Genomic DNA, 21,505 nt, shown 5'->3' with positions numbered 1-21,505 from the left:
CCAATACAATAATTCTAATTAAGAAGGGAGGACTCCCACCATGACAACATCCATGATTGCATTAAAAAAAAAACAAACCCAAACAACAGATACCCAAATAACCAGACAAGGAGGGATGGATCCTTTCAGAGTCGAAGAACAGTCCATTATGTAAAAATAATGTATATAACATCGAAAAATGGGGCCCATGAACTCCTCCAAGCTTGTTAGTCAACGCGTTTTGCATTAAATTGCTTCCTCAAGACAAAAAATGGGTAGGTGCTTTTGTTAGAATTGAATATGTAACATAGGTATTAGATATATGTATATCCACTTCCCGCCCGGCCTATAGCCGATTTACGTTCGGGAAGTGGTTTTGAAATCCTGACTGGACGTCCATGGACGTCCTGCAGGATTTCATGCCGCGCGCGCCAGTGGGGGCGCGCGGCGATCAGTGATGCGGGGTGTCAGTCTGACACCCCGCATCTCGGTAAAGAGCCTCCGGCGGAGACTCTTTACCACGTGATCAGCCGTGTCCAACCACGGCTGATCACGATGTAAACAGGAAGAGCCGTTGATGGCTCTTCCTCACTCTCGTCTGACAGACGCGAGTAGAGGAGAGCCGATCGGCGGCTCTCCTGACAGGGGGGTTCGCGCTGATTGTTTATCGGCGCAGCACCCCCCCCAAAAAAAAGGTGCCAATCAGTGCCCACAAATGGGCACTGACTGGCAACATGGGTAAGTCAGTGCTGCCCCAGTGTCCATCAGTGCCACCCCACAGTGTCCATCAGTGCCACCCCACAGTGTCCATCAGTGCCACCCCACAGTGCCCAACCATGTCCAGTGCCCAATCTGTGCCACCCATAAGTATCCATCAGTGCCACCCATAAGTGCCGCCCATGAGTGCTCATTAGTGCCGCCCATGAGTGCCCATCAGTGCCGCATACCAGCGCCGCCAATCAGTGCCACCTCATCTGTGCCTGTCAGTACTATCTCATCGATGTCCATCAGTGCCATCTCATTGGTGCCCATCAGTGCCAGTAATTGAAAAATAAAACGTACTTATTTACAAAAAAATAAATAATTCTTTTTTTAGTTGTTGCGCAAAAAAAAAAAAAAAAAATTGCAAAGGTGATCAAATACCACCAAAAGAAAGCTCTATTTGTGGGGAAAAAAGGACGCCAATTTTGTTTGGGTACAGTGTAGCATGACCGCGCAATTGCCATTCAAAGTGCGACAGTGCTGAAAGCTGAAAATTGGCATGGGCGGGAAGGTGCGTAAGTGTCTGGTATGGAAGTGGATATACATCTTGGAAGAACTAGCATAAACACCACAGATAGGACAACATAACAAACACCATGTATGTTTGCTTGATTGACCCTGAACATCAGGTACTGGAAGAGCTAAAACATTCTTTCAACAGGCTGAAAATCCAAAGGCTATCGGCATTTGCAAGACCATATATGTCTCCCAGATTGGTGGAAATCAGCCCACTATGGTGACTGCGACAAGGATATTATTTCTGTAAATAAAGTAAGTATAATTGTATAGAGCTATTATTTTGGTTTATAGTGTACCATCCTACCTAGTCAAGATAGAGTAGTGTGGATAAATTTGAACTTAAAAAAAAGGTAGAGACTTGGGAGTAAATTACTTGGAACACATCTGTTCAGATCTGAGTATCTAAAGATAGAAAAAATACCCCTTTTGTTATATCTTTTCACTCTTTTATCAGCACCTACCCATTCTTGTCCTCAGGAAGCACAAAACGCGTTGACTAAAGAGCTTGGAGGAGTTCATGGACCCCACTGTGTGTGTGTGTCTTTGTATATATATATATATATATATATACACACACACACACACACACATATCTTAAATAATGGACTGTTCTTTGACTTTTGAAAGAATCTATGCCTCCTTGTCTGGTTATTTGGGCATCTGTTGACCTTGTTCCAGGGCGTTTGTTACACTTGTGTCCATTTCCTGTTTTTGTATTTTTGTAATAAAGACGTATATTTTTATATATTTATATATTCATTCTGCCTCATGTTGTGCCCACAAAGTTATTTTATTCTTTGAGAGAGTTTCTACTCCCTCAATACTTTTTATATCATTCTAATTACATAAACATCTGTATACCTCATAGAAGTAATGCTGCGTACACACGATCATTTTTCGTTATGAAAAAAAACATCATTAAAACGACGTTGCCCACACACCATCTTTTTTGAAAAATGCTCTAGCAAAGCGCGGTGTAGTACAACGGCACTATAAAGGGGAAGTTCCATGCGGATGACGCCACCCTTGGGGCTGCTTTAGCCGATTCCTTGTTAGTAAAAGACGATTCGCGCTTTTCTGTCTGTTACAGCGTAATGAACGTGCTTACTCCATTATGAATGCAAATTGTATTATAACTGTACTGTCTTCTCTCGTGTTGTAAAGTGTTGTGCAAACTGTTGGCGCAATATAAATCCTGTATTATAATAACATTGAGCATGCGCCAATGCCCCCCTAAAAATGTTTATACAAGACATCCAAACAGAACTTGAACTGACCAGACTGGAAAAACAACAATAACATTAACTTACTGAACATTTGCTTTCAGAGATGTGCTTTTGAGTCTGTGGGTCTCCAAAGCTAAGATACAGAAAGAAATAAAACAAGTTAGATGATATAAAAAAAAATAGAGAAATTCATAACAACCAATCAATTTATATAAAGCTGAACTGGATTTATCTGTATTGCATACTTACATTGCTGCAGCTTGTAAGTATGCATATTTCATACCCTAGGGGCTGCTAGGAAAGTGGACGATTACTGTAGTAGTTAGCACTGCTATAGAGACCGCCACCATCTTCCAAATTCTGTGGCTTCCCCTGACTATAGGGAGTCGCTCACTCAGCAGTTCCACCAAAGAACGCCATTGTATTTTTTTCAATGCATACAAGGTGTTCTCTGACTAATCAGGTGGAGAGGATTGGTGATGTCTCCACCTATTCTGATTAGAGAACACCTTGTGTTCAGTGGAAAAAAGTAAATACAAGGTGTTCTATGATTGGAGGCAGTGCTGCGCATGCGACCCCCCTGTAGTCAGTGTTTATTGGTGAAATTGTTTAGCACAGGACCCAGAAGATAGTAGCCATCACTGTAATAGTGCCAACTACTACAGACCCTTGGTATGAAATATGCATACTTACACTGGTGCCGGCCTGAGTACTGTAAATCATATCTGGACTTCAGCTTTAAATTTCCATAAATGCCTGTATCTACAACCAAAGAAAGCTTTTAGTCAGAGCTGTACAAAGCCAGCAACTATGCAGCCAATGGGGGTTATTTACGAAAGGCAAATCCACTTTGCACTACAAGTGCACTTGAAATTGCACTTGAAGTGCACTTGAAGTGCAGTCGATGTAAATCTGAGGGGTAGATCTCAAATGAGGGGAAGCTCTGCTGATTTTAACATGCTATCATGTGCAAGCTAAAATGCTGTTTTTTATTTTCCTTGCATGTCCCCCCTCAGATCTACCGAGACTGCACTTCCAAGGGCACTTTGCACTTGTAGTGTAAAGTGGATTTGCCTTTCGTAAAGAACCCAAATCTGGGCATAGAGGTTTTTTTCCCCCCAGCTGGAAGTCTAAATAGAAAAGAAACAAACAGATTCCTCCATCTACACAAGCAAGGTGAATGGTGGAATCCCCTCCCACTGGGACATTATGTTTTGACAGTGGAATCCACTGATGTAAGAATACATTGAATGACAGAAGTCATTCTAATGATCCATTCTAATGAGCCCTACACACAGATCGAAATTTGGACTGTCCCTGGCGAATTTCGATCCGTCCATGCCCAGCTTACTAATACTTAAAGTAGAACTTTACTCTCTCAATCAACACAAACTATTTTTTTCTTGTACATTACTTCAGTTACTACCTGGTATCCAGGGCAAATTATGTCATACATCCCAGGAGTCTAAGGCTGCTTTCACACTGAGGCGTGCAGCCGCGGTGACGGTATAGCCGCGCTATTTGTAGCGCGGCTATACCGTTGTATTTACCGCGAAAAAGGGTTAATACCGCCCGAGTTGCGGGCGGTATTACCGCGCTTTCCCATTGATTTCAATAGAAGGCACGGTATAGGAGTGGTGAACACCCCGCTCCTATATCGCGGTAAAGATGCGGCTAGCAGGACTTTTGGTGCGCTCCTGCTAGCGCACCGCTTCAATGTGAAAGCCTTTGGGCTTTCACATTGAACACTACAGGGCATGATTTTTCATGCGGTATAGCAGCGCTATTTTTAGCGCTGTACCGCACGAAAAACGCCCCAGTGTGCAAGGGGCCTTAAGGAGGTGAGGAGGGGTTTTCCCAGCTAAGCCCAACCTCCTCCTTGCATGCCTGAGGATGGCTTCCAGGAAGTAAATGCTACACGAATCATCTGCCATTACTCAGGATAGCCACAAGAAAAAATGCTAGGGGGGGGGGGGGGGGTTAAGGTGATTCCTCAGCAAAATAAAACACAGAGACACAGATGGATAGGCGCATTTGCTTTGAATGTTAAAAAATGAATTAAATAGCACTTTTGGTTAGTGATTCTCATTTGTGTAGTTCCGCTTTAAAGTGTTTGTTACCTCAACATTTCATATTCCTGATATGTGCCTGCTATACCATGTACTTGTATGAAAAATCCTCCTGTTCTCTTTGTATTGCTTCCTTTGTGTCAAATCCCTGGTGTTCCTGCCAGTCCATCTGCTTTCCTATTAAAAACTGACCACCCTAAGCACAAGAACAGACTGTGTGCTCTCCTCCAATGATCAGACTTGCCCTGACACGCCACCGCTGCACAGCCATTCACCTGGAAGATCAGCTTGGTGCTACTTAGCTCCCAAGCTCCTATGCAACTGAGAACAGAAGGATCACTTATAAAAATAAATGGAAGGAAGGCATTTAGTTTTTTTTACATGTATACAAACTTTCATTTCCATCTTAAATGGAATTGGTTGTTTTACAAGGTGATCGCTTACAATCACTTTAATAAAATTACAGCTGGTACAGAACAAACTGAAGCCTTTTGGGCCAAAGAAGAGTCATATTCTTTCAAATGGCAATCGTCTCTTTTAGCCAGATTCAGAGAGAGTTACGCCGGGGTATCAGTAGATACGCCGTCGTAACTCTGAATCTGCGCCGTCGTAAATTTAAGTGTATACTCAAATTGAGATACACTTAAATCTAGCGGGACGCCGTCGTATCTTAGCTGTCTATTTAGGCCGGCCGCTAGGGGCGTGTACCTGATTTACGCCTAGAATGCGTAAATCAGCAAGATACGCCTATTCACGAACGTACGCCCGGCCGTCGCAGTAAAGATACGCCGTTTACGTAAGGCGTTTTCAGGCCTAAAGATATTCCACCAAAAAGATGGCGCAGCCAATGTTAAGTTTGGACGTCGGACCCGCGTCAAATTTTAAAATGTTTACGTCGTTTGCGTAAGTTTGCACACTGGGATATGTCCACGGACGGCGCATGCACCGTTCGTTAAAAATGTCAATCACGTCGGGTCACGATTCATTAGCATAAAACACGCCCCTTTTTACAATTTGAATTAGGCGCGCTTAGGGTGGCACATTTACGCTACGCGGCCATAACTTAGGACGCAAGTGCTTTGTGAATACAGCACTTGCCTCTCTAACTTACGGCGGCATAGCGTATATGAGATACGCTACGCCTGCCTAACGTTAGGCCCATCTACGTGAATCCAGCTATTAAACTGCACTGTCCAGCTCCTAAACTCTAGCTCCAGCTAAACTGTAAGAAAAATTTGCAACATACCTCCTCCCCAAGATTTGTTTCACTTTCACAATAGTGTTTGCTGCATTTCTCACTCTGCTCTGTTTTGCCGCCAAGCCAACAATCTGAAAAGATAAAATGGAGAAAGAACAAGCCAATCTTAGCTGGTTGCAGGCTGGACCTGTGCCAAACATTAAGCTAATACAGAACTGCCATACCACTTCATTTTCCGAGAATCCAACCACAGCAGGTGTTACTCTGTCACCGGCATCATTGGCGACCACATCAGCGCGACCATCCTGGAAGAAAACAGAAAAACACGGGTCTGTTAGGAGGGAAAAAAATGGTGACCAGAAGTAATGCAAGGGACAGCAATGTCAGATACTGAAGATTGTCCTAGAGGAAGTTCGCCAATGAGGACTCAGTGCCCATCGACCTAACTCCATGAAAAGTAAACAACCTCATTGACATTGGTGCTGCACTCACACTGCGCGAGTTATATGCCCATTTAATTAACCACTTCCATACCAGGCACTTATACACCTTTCTGCCCAAGCCAATTTTCAGCGCTGTCGCAATTTGAACGACAATTGTGCCGTCATGCTACACTGTACCCAAACACATTTTTTTATCATTTTGTTCCCACAAATAGAGCTTTCTTTTGGTGGTATTTGATCACCTCTGCGATTTTTATTTTTTGCAAAATTTTTGAAAAAATAAAATAAAGTTTTTTTTTGTTTCTGTTAATTTATTTTTATAAATAAGTACCTTTTCTTCTTCAATGACGGGCACCCATATGGCGGCACTGACGGGCACCCATATGGCGGCACTGATAGGTGGCATGGACAGGCACTGATAGGTGGGCACTAATGGACACTGGTGGGTGGCACTGATGGACACTGGTGGGTGGCACTGATGGGCATCCCAAATTTGTTTTTACCATGCTGGTGCCAATCAGTGCCCATTTGTGGGCACTGATTGGTATATGTTATGCATACATTTTTACATGTGGATGGCCATGGGGACTTACCTGGCCATCCACATGTTGGGTGCTTCCCTGGTGGTCCTGGGCATCCGAGGGGGGGGGCTGCGCTAATAAACAATCAGCGCAAACCCCCCGTCAGGAGAGTCGCCGATCGGCTCTCTTCTACTCGCACCTGTCAGACGCGAGTGAGGAAGAGCCGATCAAGGGCTCTTCCTGTTTACATTGTGATCAGCCGTGATTGGACACGGCTGATCACGTGGTAAAGAGCCTCCGCCGGAGGCTCTTTACTGAGATCGGTGTTGCGGTTTGTCAGACTGACACACCACACCACCGATCGCCGCGATGCGCTCCCCCACGGGCGCGCGGCGGCTGTTATCCTGCAGGACGTCAATAGACATCCAGTCATGATAACACAACCACTTCCCGGACGTCAATATGCTATTGACCGGGCAGGAAATGGTTAAAGGAGTCTTGGTAAAGCAGTCTAATCTCACCCGATCCTCAACTCCCACAAGTTTCTCTGCCCTGCTAGGCCGGTCCAGGCAGCCTCTTCTTCCCTGAACTCTGGTGGCCTAAAGTCCTTTGATGTCATCAAGGCCAATGAAGGGCCTCACAATGGCCGGGACAACCCCAAGAGACAGTCCACTGCCAGAACATAATGGAGTGCCATTAGCCAGGCGAGCAGAGGATCAGTTAAAGAGGTTGTAAAGGTAAATGTTTTTTCACCTTAATGCATCCTATGCGTTTCGCAATAATTGCTTTCCTGATGACGCAATTATTACGAAACGCGTAGAGGCTGTTTGGACGCACACGGAGGGGGAAGCACACCAACGCGACAGGACCGTTTGTAGCAATACATGAGGACAGGTATGCACACCTTCCGAGACACAACATGAATGCTGGTGAGCGTCTAACGTTTGACACTGCCAGAGATACTCAGTGCCGGTCAGAGGCACTTTTTCTTGAAAGTGCGCTGTTTTTATTATTTTAATAAACAAGTTTTTTTACATACTACACTATGATGAGCCCCTTGTTTTTGAGGAAATACCCAGTGACGGACAAAGAAAGACACCAGTTTGGGGCCTTTTATTATCCGGGGTCTGGTGAGTGTTGAGTTTAACCATTGGTGATGGTGGCACATCTTTGCCGATTTTCTTTTTATTTATTTTTTAAATCGGTAACCGATATTATTCAAGTGGTTGTACCAGGGTACCATTCTTTAGAGCGGACGGTTGGCTTTCTTGTAATAACCGATGTGACTAAACAGCAGCTCGGCTGTTATCCCGCTTTTGGACACAGTGATCACAGGTCATGGTAAAGGGCCAATCACAGCAGCCCTTTACCACATGATCAGCTGTGTCCAATCACAGCTGATCAGTATGCACACAGGATTGCCAGTAGCAGATTATCAGTGCAGCTCCATCACTGAAGAAAACTTACTTACCGTATTTATCGGGGTATTGCGCGCTCCGGCGTATAGTGTGCACCCCTAATGTGGACCCGCATTCCTGTAAAAAAAAATGTTTTAGTACTTACAGTCTTGCATGGCGGCCTCGTCGGGTCCGGCATCCGTCTGCGGCTTCGGTGGTGTCCTCCTCGCACTGAATTTTAACCACTGCGCCGGCATATACCGAGCGCAGTACACTCGGGCAGGCTCCTCTCGCGGTCACGTCCTGTGCGTCCAGGACGTGACCGCGAGAGGAGCCGAGCCTGCCCGACTATACCCGAGTGTACTGCGCTCGGTATATGCCAGTGCATTTGTTCAAACTCGGCGCGGGTATCGGCGTATATCGCGCACCCACGATTTTGCCCTGATTTTCAGGGCAAAAAAGTGCACGTAAACGCCGATAAATACGGTATTTGCAAAAATAAAAAAAATACAGAAACCAAGAAAACTTTTTTTTTTTAGCAAATAATAAAAAGCCCAGTGGTGATTGAATATATTTTATATGGGAATAGCGTTGAAAATTGTGTCAAAGTGCGACAGCGCTGAAAATTTACCCTGGCAGGAAATGTTACGAGTGTCTGGTATTGAAGCAGTTAAAGAACAGAAGGAGGCAATGGACATGTGAAGATAGTAGGGTTGCCACCTGTCCGGGATTTACCCGGACAGTTCGGGTTTTGAATCGGGTGTCCGGGTTTCAGGTAGACTGAAACCCGAACACATTTTTTAGACCGGGTTGTGGCTCCCCAAGTTACCAAGAAAGTCACACAAATCTGTTGCCATCCAGGAACTTTAGGCGGCTGTCTGGGGGCAGGTTTGGCATCACTGGGAGCAGGTCGGTGGTCAGCCAGAGCAATTTGGCCACACCCACTGTAGCGCGCCATGCGCATTGCATTACTACGCTCCTTGGGGGCACCGAAAGGTGTCCCAGGTGCACTAAAGTGTTCAGGTTTGGCTTGAACAAAAGGTGGCAACCCTAGAAGATAGATGTCATTTATATTACACTTTAAGCCTGTAATGTCACATATATAAGAGGGCAGCAATGTATTAGAGGTGATAGAAGGGACTATGGGTCACATTCATCTACACACCATCCTTGCTCATGGCATGAGGACTGTGGCTCCATAGCCTGTGTATGGGTGCCTCATCACAATGAACACCGGCCCTCCAGACCACGTGCCAGCACTAACCAATCCCCACCCGTTCTCCGATCCCCTTTACCTTATACACGGCCACACACGCACACGTGCACCCCAAGTGCACACCGATCGCCGCCATACCGGTGTTTGGTACAGAGAATCCTCATGCAGCCAATGCGGTAGCAGTAGGGTGAGAGATTACAGCCAATGAGAGCGCAGATGCGGTATCACATCGCTCGCTCTGGTTCCTATATTCAACCAATAGTGTCCGGCTGAGCGGAGGGGGCGGTCCCTGAGCCTGGCCATTGAATATGACATCAGGGTAGGGGCGGAGCGGCGTACCCGGCGGGTAGATGGATAGGAGGAGGATGACGTTGAGGCATGTGGTTGTCTGGTTGTTGGTCGGTGTGGTGTGTGTCCTCCCGGTGACATGGACCTCTCCGGCAGAGTGTGAAGGTGAGGGGGCTCTGCCTGCATGGAGTGCGGTGCTTCCCGTGTGTATACAGCATGTCGGAATGAGAGCTGCACTGGGCTGTCCTATGTAATCCACACAACCAAGGGAGCCGTCCTCCATGTCACTGGTGTGTCCCCTGACCTTCTCTGCTTACACCACACTTGTACAATGTCCCCTCCCCCACCTCTATTATTGGGCAGCTGACCTTTCACTAGTGTTGGGCGAACGCTTCAGTCCAAACATGAGTTCGGTCCGGACATTGGCTCTTCACCCAATCAACACCTGAATTTCCAGAGCGCTTGGTGGGTTTTTGCTCCGCTGAGCGCTCTGCATGCTGCACAGTGCAATCTGAGCGCGCCTCAAAAGCTGGTTGTTAAGAAGCTGGGCCGGGAACCTAGCTGCGGTGTCCTTAAAGTGGTGTTCCACCCAAAAATTGAACTTCCACTTTTTGAACCCCACCCCCCCTCCGGTGTCACATTTGGCACCTTTCAGGGGGGAAGAGGGAGCAAATATCCGTGTAATACAGGTATTTGCTCTCACTGCGTGATCGCAGTGACCTACGCCATGTCCGGCGCCTACTCTGTCGTCCCCCGCTGTCTTCTGGGAGACACACAGGTCCCAGAAGACAGCAGGGACCAGTGAGGACGCGCAGCACGACTCACAAATGCACAGTAGGGAGCCAGGAAGTGAAGACGCACGACTTCACTTCCTGATTCCCTTACCGAAGATGGCGGCGGCAGCACCCGAGAGCTGACAGACAGATCGGCTTTGGCTGCCGACATCTCGGGCGCCCTGGACAGGTAAGTGACCATATATTAAAAGTCAGCAGCTGCAGTGTTTGTAGCTTCTGACTCTTAATATATTTGTGTTCGGCGCAGTGTTGCCAACCGTCTGTATTTTTAGGGACAGTTCGTAAAAACGGGTACTTTTTTTCCCTGTTCGTAAATGTCCGTGGTTGTGTGAATGTGCCAGTAAAAATAGCCGAGATCGGTTCGGCTTGGAACTGCGCATGGAGATTGGAGGCAGGGGGTGATGGTGGCTGCAGTGGCACCGCAGAGGGGGATGGAGGCAGGGGGAGATTATAGGCACCACAGAGGGTGGGGGATGGAGACAGGGGTTGTTGGTGGCACCGCAGAGGGGGATATTGTGGCACCGCGGAGGGGGGGGTGAAGGCAGGGGTGTTGGTGGCAAAGGAAGATGGAGGCAGGGGGTGATGTGACTAAATAATTTGCACTTATTATATCGAAAATAACAAAAATGTTTTTTTACCTTAAAGGAGTTGTAAAGGAAAACATTTTCTTTGCTGAAATGACTGTTTACAGGGTATAGAGACGTAATAGTTAACTGATTCCTTTTAAAAACGATTAAAAATAGATAGAAATCAATCATATAATAAAGTTTCAGTTTCGTTTTTGCATCTAGTTTCATGCTTCTGTACACACAATAGGACTTTGCACCGTAGGACTTTTGTTGCCGAAAAGTTTGTCCATTTGCAGAGCGAACTTTTGTACGATGGAAAAGTTTGTCCGATGGAGCGTACACGCGGATCGGATTTTTTTGAAAACTTGCTCATTTTGAAGTTTATTGTCAAAAAGTCTGACTGACCAAGTGTATGGGGCTTAAAGCGGGGGTTCACCGGAAAAATGTTTTTAACATTACATTCAGGCGAGTTGACATAATGACATTAGGCTGTTTTTTTTTTTAAATCCTTGCCGTACATACCGTTTTATCTATATTTCCCCCCCCCCGGCTTCCGGGTATGTCTTCTGCGGGACTGGGCGTTCCTAATTGATTGACATGCTTCTGACCGGCGCATCCTGCGCGTCACGAGTTTCCGAAAGAAGCCGAACGTCGGTGTGCAGGCGCTGTATAGAGCTGACTCGCAGTCCGGCTTCTTTCGGCAACTCGTGACGCGCTGTATGCGCCGGTCGGAAGGATGTCAATCAATTAAGAATGCCCAGTCCCGCAGATTACATACCCGGAAGCCGCCGTGAAAATGTAGATAATACGGTATGTACAGCCTAATGTCATTATGTCTACTCGCCTGAATGTAATGTTAAAACATTTTTTCTGGGTGAACCCCCGCTTTAACAAGTACAGAAAGTTCTCACAGCTGGGAAAACAAAATAAAAAATCCAGGCAGCCTGCCAAGTTTTATCACAACACCTGAATAAGTAGAAACAAAGTATCTTTTTATTCTTTCATCAAAGGAAAGCACTCCAGAGTGTAAATGAGGGAGGTTTAACCATTTAAAGACCATATATTTTCTGACATTTGTTGCTAGAAAATTACTTGGAACACCCAAACATGATATATATCTTTTTTTTTTGCAGAGACCCTAGAGAATAAAATGGTGGTTGTTGCAATATTTTATATCACACCGTATTTGCGCAGCGGTCTTTCAAACGCAATTTTTTTTTGGAAAGATACATTTTAATTAATTAAAAGAAAACCGAAACAGTAAAGTTAGCCCAATTTTTTTTGTATAATGCGAAGATGATGTTACACTGCGAGAATCGTGATCTTTATTCTAAGCAAAAAAATTGTGATTCTCATTTTAGCCAAAATCGTGCAGCTCTAGTGTGGGGTTTCCCTTAACCACTTCAGCCCTGGAAGGAATTGCCCCCTTCCTAACCAGGCCATTTTTTATGATATGGCACTGGGTTGCTGACAATTGCACGTTGTGCCCAAACACAATGTATGTCCCTTTTCCCCCACAAATAGAGTTTTCTTTTGGTGGTATTTGATCACCTCTGCTTTGTTTTTTTTGCTATAAACAAAAAAAGAGCGACAATTTTGAAAAAAAAAACAATATTTTGTACCATTTGCAATAATATCCCTAAAAAAATGTAAAAAAAAAAATCTTTATCAGTTTAGGCCGATATTCTACATATTTTTGGTAAAAAAAAATCATTAAGCGTATATTGATTGATTTTCGCAAAAGTTATTGCATCTGCAATATAGGGGATAGATTTATGGAATTTTTCTTATTATTATTGTTTTTTTTTTACTAGTAATGGCCGTGATCTGCATGATTTTTATCGGGACTGAGACATTGTGGTGGACAAATCTGACACTTTTGATACTTTTTTGGAACCAGTGACATTTATACAGCGATTAGTGAAATAAATAGCCCCTGATTACTGTAAAAATGTCACGGGAAGGGGTTAACATGGGGGCGATCAAGGGGTTAAATGTGTTCCCTAGGTGTTCTAACTGGGGGAATGTGGCTGACTGAGGAGGAGAGAGATCGTTATTCCTACTTAGTATGAACACAGGATCTGTCTCCTCTCCCCTGACAGAACCGGGATTTGCGTGTTTACACACATAGATACCGGTTCTTACTCTGTCACGAGCGATCGCGGGTGCCCAGCGGTCATCACGCCCTCCAGGCACGCATATAAGCTCCAGAGACGCTGTGCGCGCGCCTGCTACAGGGTCTTCAAGAGCCGACATACAGCTACGACGTCTCGCGCAACAGTGCCAACCTGTCGCACTATAACTGCAGCAGCTGGTTGGGAAGATGTTAAATTCCATACCATCGGGTCTGGTATGGACAAGGGGGGGGGCCCACAAAGTTTTTTTTCTTAATTTTTAAATAGCTGGGTGCCGGTAGTTGCAACCATGAGTCTATTTAGATGTGATTTTTTTTTTTCATTAGAAATGTAATTTTTGCTGCAGCATGTTTTATGCATGATACATATGCACCACTTTACAGACAGGCTAAGGTGACCTAACTTTACTGTTGTCTTATTTTTTTAATTAAAAAAAGTGTAATTTCCCCCAAAAAAGTGCGCTTGTAAGACCGCTGTGAAAATAGGATGTTACAAAAAGTATTGCAATGACCGCCATTCTATTCTCTAGGGTGTTAGAAAAAAAATGTATAATGTTTGGGGATTCGAAGTAATTTTCTAGCAAAAAAACTTGTTTTTAACTTGTAAACAACACAACTGAAAAAGAGTCTCGGTCCTTAAAGTGGAGTTCCAACCACAATTAGCATTTTTTAAATGTATGTCCTTTCATCCTGGGTTTTTATAATATAAATCTGGTCACTTACTATTTTACAATCCGCCGCCGATCTGCATAGATATTCAAAAAAGATTGTTTATAAAACTATGTCCACACCGTTGTCATTTTGCTTGTGGGCATTGTGAAGCCTACAAGCACTTACTTCCTGGAAGTCTTGGATGGGGAGTGATAATTGGACAGCGGACTGTATCCTGGGAAATGATGACACACATTTCCCAGGAGCATTAGAGGGAGAAGATGTCAGAATCCTAGGTGATTCCAAAGGCAGATTTCGTTGGACCGCATAGCAACAGGCATTTCCAGAGGAGTAAAAAACATTTTTTTTTACTTTTTTAGGTCTAATGAGCACAATAATGAAAAAAAAAATTTGGGATGGAAACTCCACTTTAAGTGGTTAAGTAAAAATCAGCATTTTTTTTTGCTAGAAAATTACTTGAAGCCCCCAAACATTCTATATTTTTTTTCAGCAGAGACCCTAGAGAATGAAATGACGGGCGGTTTTTTGCGCAGCTGTTTTTTTAACGCAGTTTTTGTCCCAGAACAGCTATTTTTCAGAGTAGTGGAAGACGATCAGGGACATTCTCATGCGGAAGCACATCAAAAACACATGACAAATGCATGTACACTACTGTGTAAAAGTCTTAGGCAGGTGCGAAAAAATGCTGTAAATTAAAGTGAAAATTTAGTCAGAAAACTAACTCCTGCCAGATAACTTCAGGCTCCTTTTTCAGATATAGCTATTAAAAACAAGTGCCTATACTTGTACTGGTTAAAATCCAGTGATGCACTGGCTCACTGTGCTCTGCATATGTTCAGTTGCTCTCTATTCTTAGGCAATGCTGAGTCTGTAGAAGCCGATGCACTGACAGCCTTAACCACTTCAGCCTCAGAAGGATTTGCCCCCTTCCTGACCAGGCAATTTTTTGCGATACAGCACTGCGTCGCTTTAACTGACAATTGCATGGTTGTGCGACGTGGCACCCAAACAAAATTGATGTCGTTTTTTCCCACAAATAGAGCTTTCTTTTGGTTATATTTGATCACCTCTGCGGTTTTTATTTTTTATATGCTATAAACAAAAAAAACGTAAATTTGGGGAAAAAAAACACAATATTTTGTACTTTTTGCTATAATAAATATCCCAATTAAAAAAAAATTATAAAAATGTTTTCCTCTCTTTAGGTCGATATGTATATTACATATTTTTGGTAAAAAAAATCGCAATAAGCGTATATTGATTTGTTTGCTCAAAAGTTATAGCGTCTACAAAATAGGGGATAGATTTATGGCTTTTTTTTTTATACCAGTAATGGCGATGATCATTGATTTTTATCGTGAATGCGACATTGCAGCCAACAGATTGGACACTTTTGACACATTTTTGAGACCATTGACATTTATACAGCGATCAGAGCTAAAAATAGTCACTGATTACTGTATAAATGTCACTGGCAGGAAAGGGGTTAACACTAGGGGCGATCAAGGGGTTAACTGTATTCCCTAGGTGTGTTCTAACTGTGGGGGGGATGGGACTGACTAGGGGAGGAGACCAATCGGTGTTCCTACTTAGTAGGAACACACGTTCGGTCTCCTCCCCCCTGAGATAACCGGGATTTGTGTATTTACACACAGATCTCGATTCTCGCTCTGCAAGTGATCACTGGTGCACCTGCTAAAGCGTCTTAAAGAGCCGACGTACAGCTACGAAGGGTCGCGCAGGGGAGCCAACCTGCCACAGTATAACTGCGGCAGCTGGTCTGGAAGCAGTTAAAGTGGTTGTGAAGGCAGAAAGTTTTTTTATCTTGATGCATTCTATGAATTAAGATAAAAAAAACTTCTGTGTGCAACAGCCCTGCTAAAACTTACCTAAGCCTATTTCGATCCAATGATGTTGCAGGAGTCTCGGTTGCCCAGGACTCGTCATCCTCATAGGCTGAGACAGCAGCGTGGCACCATTGGCTCCCGCTGCTGTAAATAAAAGTCAGTGAGCTAATGACGAGGGAAAGAGGGGCGGGGCTGAAACGCAGCTCCGTGTCTGAATGGACACACAGAGCAGTGTCTTGGCTCGGGTGCCCCCATAGCAAGTTTTTCTGTACACGTTCTGCGAGGGAACACAAAAAAACAATCGTTCTCTATGTGCCCTATTCACACCACAATGTACGGCTTTTTTCTGCACAGGAATCTGCAAAGTGTATGCAGTTTTATGCACAGGAAAAAGACTTTATATTTTATCAAGTTGTTATAGGTAAAGTTCCATTTCATTTTAACCACTTGCCCTCCATGAGGTATCCCCCCCCCCCCTTCCTGACCAGGCCATTTTTTACGATAGAGCACTGCGTTCCTTTAGCTGATAATTGCACCAAAATAAAACATATGTCCATTTCCCCACAAATAGTGCTTTCTTTTGGTGGTACTTGATCGCCTCTGCAGTTTTTATTTTTTGAGCTATAAACAAAAGAGTAAATTTTGGGAAATTTTATTTGAATTTTTTTTTTGCTCTAAAACACATCAAATGTCTTCATTAATTTAGGCCAATATGTATTCTGCTACATATTTGTGGTAAAAAATTCAAATACGCGCATAGTGATTGGTTTGCGTAAAAGTCACAGCGTTACATGCTATGGGATATTTTTATTTATTTATTTTTACCAGTAATGGTGGCGATCAGCGACTTATAGCGGGACTGCGATATTGCGGCGGACAAATTCGGACACCTAACTGCCACTTTTTTGGGGACCTAAAAATATGCCCCTGACACTAATACAGTGATCAGTGCTAAAAATATGCACTATGTACTAATGACACTGGCTGGGAAGGGGTTAACAGGGGTGATCAAAGGGTTAACTGTGTGCCTAGCTAATGTTTCAGTGTAGTGGGGGAGGTGCTTTTACTAGTGGAAGGCATGCATCAGTGTTTCTGCTTCACAGAAACACAGGATCCATGTCTTTTGTACTGACAGAATGACAATCTGCCTTGTTTACATAGGCAGACTGGCATTCTGTCAGTGTAACAAATAATGGGCCCAAAACCCAGGCATGCACAATCGTGTATATATATATATATATATATATATATATATATATATATATATATATATATATATATATATATATATATATATATATATATATATATATATATATATATATATATATATATATTATACTGTACAGCACTGGTGACCGTATATAAAAAAAAAATCCTTTTCATTTCTTCATTTTCCATTTTTTTTTGACAAATGCAATATTTTTTACAGGAAAAAATACATTTTAACCACTTAAGCCCCGGACCTTTAGGCAGCTAAATGCCCAGGCCAGGTTTTGAGATTCGGCACTGCGTCGTTTTAACAGACAATTGCGCGGTCGTGCGACGTTGCTCCCAAACAAAATTGGCGTCCTTTTTTCCCCACAAATAGAGCTTTCTTTTGTTGGTATTTGATCACCTCTGCTGTTTTTATTTTTTGCGCTATAAACAAAAATAGAGCGACAATTTTGAAAAAAATTCAATATTTTTTACTTTTTGCTAAAATAAATATCCCCCAAAAATATATATAAAAATTTTTTTTTTCCTCAGTTTAGGCCGATACGTATTCTTCGACCTATTTTTGGTAAAATAAATCGCAATAGGCGTTTATCGATTTGCGCAAAATTTATAGCGTTTACAAAATAGGGGATAGTTTTATTGCATTTTCATAATTTTTTTTTTTTTACTACTACTTTTACTACTAATGGCGGCGATCAGCGATTTTTTTCGGGACTGCGACATTATGGCGGACACTTCGGACAATTTTGACACATTTTTGGGACCATTGTCATTTTCACAGCAAAAAATGCATTTAAATTGCATTGTTTATTGTGAAAATGACAGTTGCAGTTTGGGAGTTAACCACAGGGGGCGCTGTAGGAGTTAGGGTTCACCTGGTGTGTGTTTACAACTGGTGGGAGTGTGTGGCTGTAGGACTGACGTCATCGGTCGAGTCTCCCTATATAAGGGATCACTCGATCGATGCAGCGCCATAGTGAAGCACGGGGAAGCCGTGTTTACATACGGCTCTCCCTGTTCTTCAGCTCCGGGGAGCGATCGCGACGGAGCGGCTATAAACGAATAGCCGCGCCGTCGTCCCGGATCGCTCCCCGCGGGAATCCGACCGCCGCATGTAGCGGGGGGCTCCCGATCGGACCCCCCACCCGCTAGAAGGCAAGGACGTACATGTACGCCCATTTGCCTGTATGTGCCATTCTGTGGACGTACATTTACATGCGGCGGTCGGGAAGTGGTTAATGAACTTTAGTGCACACAAACAATCTTTTTTGGTAAAATATAAAAGATGATGTTATGCCGGGTAAATGGATACCTAACCTGTCATGCTTTAAACTTTTGTAGTCAGTGACAAACTACAGTACCTAAAAATCTCCATTGGTGACGCTTAGCCTTTGCAGGTTACTGGTTTTGAGTTACACATGGGTCTGGCACTAGAATTATTGCTCTCACTCTGATGTTCACATGATACCTCACATGTGTGGTGCGATCACCGTTTACATATGTGTGCATGTGAGTATGGGGGATGGGGAGGTGGTAAGAAAAAAATCTTATTTAAAAAAAAAAAACTATTTTTGACACAGTACCTTGTGATAGCATGGGCTGTGACAGGTACTCTTTCAGGAGAGATATGGGGTCTAATTGGACCCTAGATCTCACCTCTGCCTTTTAAAACATCTGATCAAACCGAGCTCTGTTTGAACAAATGCTTTACAAGCCAGTAACGTCTTGTTGTCACCAAAACCCAAAGTGACAAAATCCTTGTCGCTTCCAGTTTCTGAGGGGAAGGAACAACAGAAGTTGCTCACACTCTTTCTTGTGCATCAGATGCAACAGTTGTATTTGAATTGGTCTCCCCGGTGTGACGAGAGAGCCTGGTAAAGGTGGATGGGGGTGGGGGACCCCTTCTTGTGCCTGTAAAAGTGATCAAGCAGCTGTATAACTGCTGGGATTACTTGTATATGAAGCCCATTGCGTAATCTAAAAAATGCCCATGATTGTGGTCAGGTGATCTAGTTTTTTTAAGCTGCCAACTTCAGAAACATTTTTTTTTATTTTAATGGCACTCATGTGCAGATCCTGAATGGCCAGAGAAACCTCCAGTTGCTTTACATTGGGAGGCAGATTAGATCCATAAGGAAACAAAAAGGAAAGTGTCTGCAAATATCCAAAACTGTCCCAATATTTATTGCTTCTATGTAATGCTTGCTGACGTTTTATGTTTTTTTTGCACTGTTATGAGATGAATAAAATAAAAACAGTGATTACTAAACAATTGTCCTCTGCTGTTTGCTTTTTGAGAGTGTTGGAATGTATTGTGTTTGCATTTATTGTTTTAACAAGTACTGAGCACAAAATGCTAATACTAATATTTTAAAGCCCACATGATCCTTTATTTTAAATCGGCTAAATACAAAACAGATGCAGCGAAACAAAATGGTTCACACTGGGGCGTCCCATTCTATTCAATTGAACCGTTCTGATAGGAGCGACGCAAGTCACTCCGACTTCGACAAAGGTTCTTGTGCGACTCGGGGCGACTTGCATTGACTTCTATACAGAAGTCATTTTGCAAGTCGCCTCTGAAGTCGTCTTCAGGACGCCTTAACAAATCGCCTCTGAAGTCGTGCTCTTACAGTTTGCATTCTTTTAGAAGAAAGGCCAGTTTTTTTTTTTAAAAGCAGAGTTCCAGCTTTTTACTGTTTATTAAAAGTCAGCAGCTACAAAAAGTTTAGCTGTTAACTTAATAAACAGACACTTACCTGCTCCATGGTCCAGCGATGCGGCCCCCCGGGTATAACCCACACCCTGCTCTAGCAGCCTCAGTTTTTCTCTGCCTGACGACAGGAGAGGACAGGCACTCTGGAGATTTTTTTCTTGCGATTTTTTCGCTTTTTATTATTTTGTTCCTGCATTTTTGGATCCTGAGATTCTTCTTTCAACTGCCGACTGGGTGACAGGCTGGGTCTTAGACTCTTGTAGTCCCCCCATGTTCGGCCTACGAGCGTGTGCCGGCCCTCAGCTCAGCTCTGGGTCGTCCATGACAGGCCCCTTTGCTCCAGGGGCGGCCGGGGAACATCTTGTTCTAGGGCACACATATGACCAGCCTTTATGGCTTTGTCACAGTGTGTCTGGCCGACAGCCATGCCGTTTTATGCGGACGTTGGTTCTGTCTGGGATACCTCCAGCTGGTGGTCGCAGGACGGGTAAGTAGTGGCCCCTTGCTCAGGTAAGGTGGTATGGTTGGAATTTTCCCCTGGGAGGTTGACTGAGGGTTTGCCCTGCTTTCCTCTCTCCCTTAATTCCTCTCCCTCCTTTCCCATTTGGGTAGCGGCTGTGAGGGGGGCTTTCAGGGGTCTCTTTATTACACCGGGGCCTGTGTGTGTTCACTACAGGGTCTTTTGTGTGCGGTGGTATGTTATGTGCTGTGCTGTAATGCTGTGTCACTTTGGGCTTTTTAAATGTGCAACGGCCGCCATTTTGATGTAGTCGCGTTTTATATGGCTCGGTGGCCATTTTCCTGTGGTCCTATGCCGTTTTTTGCATATACGGTGGCCATCTTGGATTTCATTTGGCCTCGTGTGGCCGTTTTAGCGCTCAGGCGCGAATCTCTCTGAGGGGACAGACAGCAGCGCGGCCGGCTTCTCAGCACACTTCAGACTCCTCTCAGCTCGCGCTGCACCGGCGGGGTGGTGAGTTCCCTGGGGGCCCCCATGCTTTGTGTAACGGCAGGGGGGTGACCGTGGGTGTTTTCTGCTTTGCAGTATTGGGTGACACCGCGGTGGGGCACTATGGAGCCTGAGCCAGGTACTACTTCCCCACACATGCCTGAGTTAACCCTTGATGCCCCTTCCCCTGCCGCATCTGTTGAGGCCATGTTGGCTGCCCTGGAGGTTTTTTCTCACCAGGTTTGAAGCAACTGGTGCCCGGATGGGGGGTTAAAAGCGCCCCCTCCCTGAGCTTGCTTCTGGGGATGCCTCTGACACAGAACCATGCCTGGCTATTGCCCCTGCCTCTGGTTCTGTAGTGTCAGAGGATGCGGGCTTGACCCACGCGGACAGTGAGGATGACTCTGTTTCAGGGTCAACTACTGACAAGGAATTTGTTGGAGCTCTTATTTCTACGGTGCGTGAAACTCAGACTTGAGGTTTTGGCGGAAGTACCAGATGTGCCGGTCCCTTTTGGGTTCCGCAAACCGCCGCGCGCAACAAATGTGTTTCCTTGTGTTCCTTATTTGGACAATTTATTGTACAAGGAATGGGATACACCGCAGAAAGTTTTTCCTTGAGGCCGTGTCCTGATTGAGCAAAGCCACCACGTTACGTGGAAGGGACTCCTGCCTTTAAGGACCCTGCTGATAGGAGAGTGGAGGCTGTGGCCCGCTCCTTTTTTCACTGTAGTGGGTTCGGCGGTGAGGCCGGTTTTGGCTGGGACTCTAGTGTCACAGACTCTGACTGAAGGGGCAAAGCTCCTGCTGCAGGAGCTGGAGGCACAGGATGCTTCCGAGACCTGTAAGGACCTGGCTGAACGGTTAGTTCAGGGTCTGATGTTCGTTTGTGAGTCAGTTCTGGGTACGCTCCCCTTGCTTTCCAGGGCCTCCGCCTATGCGGTGGTATTGCGCCGCCTTGTGTGGCTGAAATGCTGGTCCGTGGACCA

At 44.5% G+C, this 21,505-nt stretch overlaps 2 protein-coding genes across 2 annotated transcripts in view; one reads left to right on the top strand and one right to left on the bottom strand.

Annotated features, from left to right (window-relative positions):
* HSPA14 (heat shock protein family A (Hsp70) member 14) overlaps positions 1-9,553 on the bottom strand; it is a 44,465-nt gene extending 34,912 nt beyond the window's left edge. The window contains exons 1-4 of the mRNA XM_040343422.1: positions 9,410-9,553; positions 5,978-6,058; positions 5,802-5,884; positions 2,571-2,619 (exon numbers count right to left, since the gene is read on the bottom strand). Coding sequence (XP_040199356.1) covers positions 2,571-2,619; positions 5,802-5,884; positions 5,978-6,058; positions 9,410-9,466 — 270 coding nt within the window. The 5' untranslated portion in view covers positions 9,467-9,553. The remainder of the gene's footprint in view (positions 1-2,570; positions 2,620-5,801; positions 5,885-5,977; positions 6,059-9,409) is intronic.
* A 93-nt stretch (positions 9,554-9,646) lies between these two features.
* The window catches only part of CDNF (cerebral dopamine neurotrophic factor), a 45,552-nt gene continuing 33,693 nt past the window's right edge, over positions 9,647-21,505 (top strand). The window contains exon 1 of the mRNA XM_040343423.1: positions 9,647-9,783. Within this exon, the coding sequence (XP_040199357.1) occupies positions 9,681-9,783 (103 nt within the window). The 5' untranslated portion in view covers positions 9,647-9,680. The remainder of the gene's footprint in view (positions 9,784-21,505) is intronic.

Source organism: Rana temporaria, chromosome 3 (genome assembly GCF_905171775.1).
Source record: "Rana temporaria chromosome 3, aRanTem1.1, whole genome shotgun sequence".
In the NCBI taxonomy this organism is placed as follows: Eukaryota; Metazoa; Chordata; class Amphibia; order Anura; family Ranidae; genus Rana; species Rana temporaria.
This window is presented reverse-complemented; position numbering and strand designations above follow the sequence as displayed.